At 35.4% G+C, this 6,886-nt stretch overlaps 1 protein-coding gene across 1 annotated transcript; it reads left to right on the forward strand.

The window, feature by feature from the left end:
* Window positions 1-3,126: 3,126 nt before the first annotated feature.
* LOC133337808 (cysteine sulfinic acid decarboxylase-like) lies at window positions 3,127-6,260 on the forward strand (the record flags this gene model as incomplete). The annotated part of the gene is made up of 5 exons (XM_061546011.1): window positions 3,127-3,314; window positions 3,431-3,556; window positions 3,906-4,254; window positions 5,522-6,010; window positions 6,072-6,260. Coding segments are annotated over 5 exons (1,341 nt in total), but the record flags the coding sequence as incomplete, so codon positions are not given.
* Between the last annotated feature and the right edge of the window lie 626 nt (window positions 6,261-6,886).

Consider the following 6,886-nt stretch of genomic DNA (forward strand, 5'->3'; position numbering starts at 1 on the left):
AATATTTTTCGAAGGCTAGCCTAAGGCGTGGATTTTTAAAAGAATATTTTTCGAAGGCTAGCCTAAGGCGTGGATTTTTAAAAGAATATTTTTCGAAGGCTAGCCTAAGGCGTGGATTTTTAAAAGAATATTTTTCGAAGGCTAGCCTAAGGCGTGGATTTTTAAAAGAATATTTTTCGAAGGCTAGCCTAAGGCGTGGATTTTTAAAAGAATATTTTTCGAAGGCTAGCCTAAGGCGTGGATTTTTAAAAGAATATTTTTCGAAGGCTAGCCTAAGGCGTGGATTTTTAAAAGAATATTTTTCGAAGGCTAGCCTAAGGCGTGGATTTTTAAAAGAATATTTTTCGAAGGCTAGCCTAAGGCGTGGATTTTTAAAAGAATATTTTTCGAAGGCTAGCCTAAGGCGTGGAAGGTCCAGTGAGCGTAGATTTTTAAAAGAATATTTTTCGAAGGCTAGCCTAAGGCGTGGATTTTTAAAAGAATATTTTTTTAAAAGACCAGCTTGAATAGGGCGGGGATTTTTAAAGGAATATTTTTTTAAAGGACCAGCTTGAATAAGGCGTGGATTTTTAAAAGAATATTTTTCGAAGGCTAAGGCCGAAGGCTAGCCTAAGGCGTGGATTTTTAAAAGAATATTTTTCGAAGGCTAGCCTAAGGCGTGGATTTTTAAAAGAATATTTTTCGAAGGCTAGCCTAAGGCGTGGATTTTTAAAAGAATATTTTTCGAAGGCTAGCCTAAGGCGTGGATTTTTAAAAGAATATTTTTCGAAGGCTAGCCTAAGGCGTGGATTTTTAAAAGAATATTTTTCGAAGGCTAGCCTAAGGCGTGGATTTTTAAAAGAATATTTTTCCGAAGGTCCAACAAGCGTAGATTTTTAAAAGAATATTTTTCAAGGCTAGCCTAAGGCGTGGGTTTTTAAAAGGAGATTTTTTCAAGGCTAGCCTAAGGCGTGGATTTTTAAAAGAATATTTTTCGAAGGCTAGCCTAAGGCGTGGATTTTTAAAAGAATATTTTTTCAAGGCTAGCCTAAGGCGTGGATTTTTAAAAGAAGATTTTTTCAAGGCTAGCCTAAGGCGTGGATTTTTAAAAGAAGATTTTTTCAAGGCTAGCCTAAGGCGTGGATTTTTAAAAGAAGATTTTTTCAAGGCTAGCCTAAGGCGTGGATTTTTAAAAGAAGATTTTTTCAAGGCTAGCCTAAGGCGTGGATTTTTAAAAGAAGATTTTTTCAAGGCTAGCCTAAGGCGTGGATTTTTAAAAGAAGATTTTTTCAAGGCTAGCCTAAGGCGTGGATTTTTAAAAGAAGATTTTTTCAAGGCTAGCCTAAGGCGTGGATTTTTAAAAGAAGATTTTTTCAAGGCTAGCCTATGGCGTGGATTTTTAAAAGAAGATTTTTTCAAGGCTAGCCTAAGGCGTGGATTTTTAAAAGAAGATTTTTTCAAGGCTAGCCTAAGGCGTGGATTTTTAAAAGAAGATTTTTTCAAGGCTAGCCTAAGGCGTGGATTTTTAAAAGAAGATTTTTTCAAGGCTAGCCTAAGGCGTGGATTTTTAAAAGAATATTTTTCGAAGGTTAGCCTAAGGCGTGGATTTTTAAAAGAATATTTTTCGAAGTCGCCCTAAGGCGTGGATTTTTAAAAGAATATTTTTCGAAGGCTAGCCTAAGGCGTGGATTTTTAAAAGAATATTTTTCGAAGGCTAGCCTAAGGCGTGGATTTTTAAAAGAATATTTTTTCAAGGCTAGCCTAAGGCGTGGATTTTTAAAAGAAGATTTTTTCAAGGCTAGCCTAAGGCGTGGATTTTTAAAAGAATATTTTTCGAAGGTTAGCCTAAGGCGTGGATTTTTAAAAGAATATTTTTCGAAGTCGCCCTAAGGCGTGGATTTTTAAAAGAATATTTTTCGAAGGCTAGCCTAAGGCGTGGATTTTTAAAAGAATATTTTTCGAAGGCTAGCCTAAGGCGTGGATTTTTAAAAGAATATTTTTTCAAGGCTAGCCTAAGGCGTGGATTTTTAAAAGAAGATTTTTTCAAGGCTAGCCTAAGGCGTGGATTTTTAAAAGAAGATTTTTTCAAGGCTAGCCTAAGGCGTGGATTTTTAAAAGAATATTTTTCGAAGGCTAGCCTAAGGCGTGGATTTTTAAAAGAATATTTTTTCAAGGCTAGCCTAAGGCGTGGATTTTTAAAAGAAGATTTTTTCAAGGCTAGCCTAAGGCGTGGATTTTTAAAAGAAGATTTTTTCAAGGCTAGCCTAAGGCGTGGATTTTTAAAAGAAGATTTTTTCAAGGCTAGCCTAAGGCGTGGATTTTTAAAAGAAGATTTTTTCAAGGCTAGCCTAAGGCGTGGATTTTTAAAAGAAGATTTTTTCAAGGCTAGCCTAAGGCGTGGATTTTTAAAAGAAGATTTTTTCAAGGCTAGCCTAAGGCGTGGATTTTTAAAAGAAGATTTTTTCAAGGCTAGCCTAAGGCGTGGATTTTTAAAAGAAGATTTTTTCAAGGCTAGCCTAAGGCGTGGATTTTTAAAAGAAGATTTTTTCAAGGCTAGCCTAAGGCGTGGATTTTTAAAAGAAGATTTTTTCAAGGCTAGCCTAAGGCGTGGATTTTTAAAAGAAGATTTTTTCAAGGCTAGCCTAAGGCGTGGATTTTTAAAAGAAGATTTTTTCAAGGCTAGCCTAAGGCGTGGATTTTTAAAAGAAGATTTTTTCAAGGGCTATCTAAGGCGTGGATTTTTAAAAGAAGATTTTTTTCAAGGCTAACCTAAGGCGTGGATTTTTAAAAGAAGATTTTTTCAAGGCTAACCTAAGGAGTGGATTTTTAAAAGAAGATTTTTTCAAGGCTAACCTAAGGCATGGATTTTTAAAAGAAGATTTTTTCAAGGCTAGCCTAAGGCGTGGATTTTTAAAAGAATAGTTTTTCAAGGCTAGCCTAAGGCGTGGATTTTTAAAAGAATAGTTTTTCAAGGCTAGCCTAAGGCGTGGATTTTTAAAAGAATAGTTTTTCAAGGCTAGCCTAAGGCGTGGATTTTTAAAAGAATAGTTTTCCAAGGCTAGCCTAAGGCGTGGATTTTTAAAAGAATATTTTTTTTCAAGTAAATTGAATTTTTTTATTTTTTTTTTACTTTTTTCACACTTTTAGAATTTAATCGATTTAAAAATCGAGGAGAATCAAAACCACACCCTTGAGGAAATACAAAAAATCTGCCAGCAGGTGATACGCTATTCGGTGAAGACCAGTCATGGTCGTTTCCACAATCAGTTATTTGGACAAATGGATCCATATGGCTTGGCGGGCAGTTGGATCACGGAGGCCCTCAACACAAGTGCGTAAGTTTGCCAAAAAAAGAACAGGACGAAGATGGAAAGTCTCCTGGGGAGATGAGCCGACCACACCCAACCAATGACATGTTTTCTCCTCTCTCTCTCCTCCTACCCTTTTTTAGATACACATTTGAAGTGGCGCCAGTCTTTAGCCTGATCGAAACCGAAATTGTGCGCAAAGTTTGTGAGCTGTGCGGCTATGGTCAAGGTGATGGCATTTTTTCGCCTGGCGGATCAATTTCAAATATGTGAGTATCGGATGTTTTGAAACAGAAAAAAAAAATAAAAATAAAAACAAATTTTGCGAGGCTGAGAGAATTCCATTGAAGTGTTGCTATGACCTGAGGCCATAAATCATAACGAGGCGAGCTTGGAGCGGCACACTTGATGTCCATACATACATAAAGGGGCACTTGACATTTTGAGAGATTGAGCCGAAATGCAAAAACCAAAAAAAATTGTCAAAATAATGACCATGGTCAAAATTAATTAACTGTTGTTATTGTTGTTGCCTTTTTTTGGATACATGGCCTTTATTGCTACAACAACAAAAACAAAATTGAAAAAAATATTTATTTGCCTAATTTTGTTTTTCAGGTATGGCATTGTTTTGGCCCGCTATAGACAATTTCCAGAAATCAAATCGAAGGGTATGTTCGGCATTCCACCCATGGTCATCTTCACTTCGGAAGAGTCCCACTATAGTTTTAAGAAGGCCGCCCATTGGTTGGGCTTTGGTGTGGATAATTGTGTCATGGTCAAGACCAATGACAAGGGGCAAATGTTACCCGAAGATTTGGAGCGGAAAATTCTGGAAGCCAAGTCCCAGGGCAAGGTTCCGTTGTTTGTCAATGCCACAGCAGGAACCACGGTGCTGGGAGCCTTTGATGATTTCAGCCGGATAGCTGAGGTTTGCCAGAGGCATAATTTGTGGATGCATGTTGATGTGAGTACATTTTTTCAAGGCGTGGATTTTTATAAAAATATATTTTCAAGGCGTGGATTTTTATAAAAAATATTTTTTCAAGGCGTGGATTTTTATAAAAAATATTTTTTCAAGGCGTGGATTTTTATAAAAATATTTTTTTCAAGGCGTGGATTTTTATAAAAATATTTTTTTTAAAGGCGTGGATTTTTATATAAATATTTTTTTAAAGGCGTGGATTTTTATAAAAATATTTTTTTCAAGGCGTGGATTTTTATAAAAATATTTTTTTTCAAGGCGTGGATTTTTAAAGAATATTTTTTTCAAGGCGTGGATTTTTATAATATTTTTTCCTAAGGAGTGGATTTTTATAAAAATATTTTTTTTCAAGGCGTGGATTTTTATAAAAATATTTTTTCAAGGCGCGTATTTTTATCAAAATATTTTTTCAAGGCGTGGATTTTTATAAAAATATTTTTTCAAGGCGCGTATTTTTATCAAAATATTTTTTCAAGGCGTGGATTTTTATAAAAATATTTTTTCAAGGCGTGGATTTTTATAAAATTATTTTTTTCAAGGCGTGGATTTTTATAAAAATATTTTTTCAAGGCGTGGATTTTTATAAAAATATTTTTTTCAAGGCGTGGATTTTTATAAAAATATTTTTTTCAAGGCGTGGATTTTTATAAAAATATTTTTTCAAGGCGTGGATTTTTTGTAAAAATATTTTTTCAAGGCGTGGATTTTTATAAAAAATATTTTCTCAATGCCTAAATTTTTATAAAAATTTTTTTTCAGAGCGAGGATTTTTATAAAAATATTTTTGCAAGGCGTGGATTTTTATAAAAGTATTTTTTTCAGGGCGTGGATTTTTATAAAAATATTTTTTTCAAGGCGTGGATTTTTTAAAAAAAAATATTTTTTCAAGGCGTGGATTTTTATAAAAATATTTTTTTCAGGGCGCGGATTTTTATAAAAATATTTTTTCAAGGCGTAAATTTTTATAAAAATATTTTTTCAAGGCGTGAATTTTTATAAAAAAATATTTTTTCAAGGCGTGGATTTTTATAAAAATATTTTTTCAAGGCGTGGATTTTTATAAAAATATTTTTTCAAGGCGTGGATTTTTATAAAAATATTTTTTTCAAGGCGTGGATTTTTATAAAAATATTTTTTTCAAGGCATGGATTTTTATAAAAATATTTTTTTTCAAGGTGTGGATTTTTATAAAAATATTTTTCTGAAGGCGTGGATTTTTATAAAAAAATGTTTTTCGTTTTATTTTCAGGCCTGCCTGGGTGGCTCTGCCCTGCTCTCATACAAAAATCGCCATTTGTTAAAAGGTCTGGAGTTGTCCGATTCATTTTCCTGGAATCCCCATAAATCTCTAGGTGCTCCCTTGCAATGTGCCCTATTTCTGACCCGCCACGCTGAGCTGCTGCCTCAGGCCAATAGTACCGCCGTGCATTATCTATTCCAGCAGGATAAATTCTATGACGTCTCCTATGATACGGGCAATAAGAGCATCCAATGTGGCCGAAAAATTGATGCCTTTAAATTTTGGATTATGCTCAAGGCCCGTGGTTATGGTAGCTTTGGACGTCTGGTCGATCATGCTTTGGATATTTCAAAGCTATTTATGGAGAAAATGAAACAAAGGCAGGGTTATCGTTTGGTCCTCGACGACTATCAATATTCGAATGTGTGTTTCTGGTATGTGCCGAAGGCGATGAGGAACCAAAGGGAGGATGAGCAGTGGTGGCAGAAGTTGTATGAGGTAGGGTCTTCTATTATAGTATATTTTTAAAATTTATAAATTTTGTTTCTGGATTTTCTAGGTGGCCCCCAAAGTCAAGGAGCTGATGATACGCCAGGGTACCCTCATGCTGGGCTATTCCCCCTTGCAGTACCGCAACATTGGCAATTTCTTCCGCATGGTCTTCACCTGTTTCCCAGTGCTGCAGGACAGCGAATTGGATTGGATTTTGGATGAAATTGAAAGATTGGCTGAAAGCTGTTGTCCCTAAAGAAGAGGCGGGGGAACTTGGAACCTATTTTTTTCTTCTTCTTCAATATTATCTGCCATATGTTATTAGTATTTAGGTTAGACTTAGGTTTTAGTTTTGTAGGCAACATTATGTGTATTATTTTTCCGATCAATATAAAAAACTATTAATTGGCATATGGAGGCCGAACTTCTTTTGGTGGTTCATAATCCGCACAACAAGCTATTAAGGCATTAAGGCTAAGTACCCTGAACATTACATTACGAAAACTTCGACACTTCATTACGACGACGACGATTTCGTGTCATTGCCTAATGTCGTGTATCGAAACACAAAGCTAGCAGACGTTTGGCTGACGCCTCACATCACGTCGTGATACATTTGTGTTAATGATGCTGGTGGTACTCTGGCACTGACATCTCGAAAAAAAACAGAACAACAAAAACCAAACTTCAATGTCTTCAATTACCCATGGCATGGAAGATGTTGGAAATTATGTTTACGCTTCGATTTTTTTGCGAACTTGGTTTTTTGGTGCAGGGTTCGTATGGGCCGAACAAAGACTCCAACGCAGTTGACACATATGTGTGCAGGAAAGTCGAATGGGATACGATTTGATTCAGGGGTCAGTTGGGAATGGGTTTAAA

This window comes from Musca vetustissima, unplaced genomic scaffold (assembly GCF_032173495.1).
Source record: "Musca vetustissima isolate MV318-11 ecotype Yass unplaced genomic scaffold, APGP_CSIRO_Mvet_v1 utg7031, whole genome shotgun sequence".
Taxonomy (NCBI): domain Eukaryota; kingdom Metazoa; phylum Arthropoda; class Insecta; order Diptera; family Muscidae; genus Musca; species Musca vetustissima.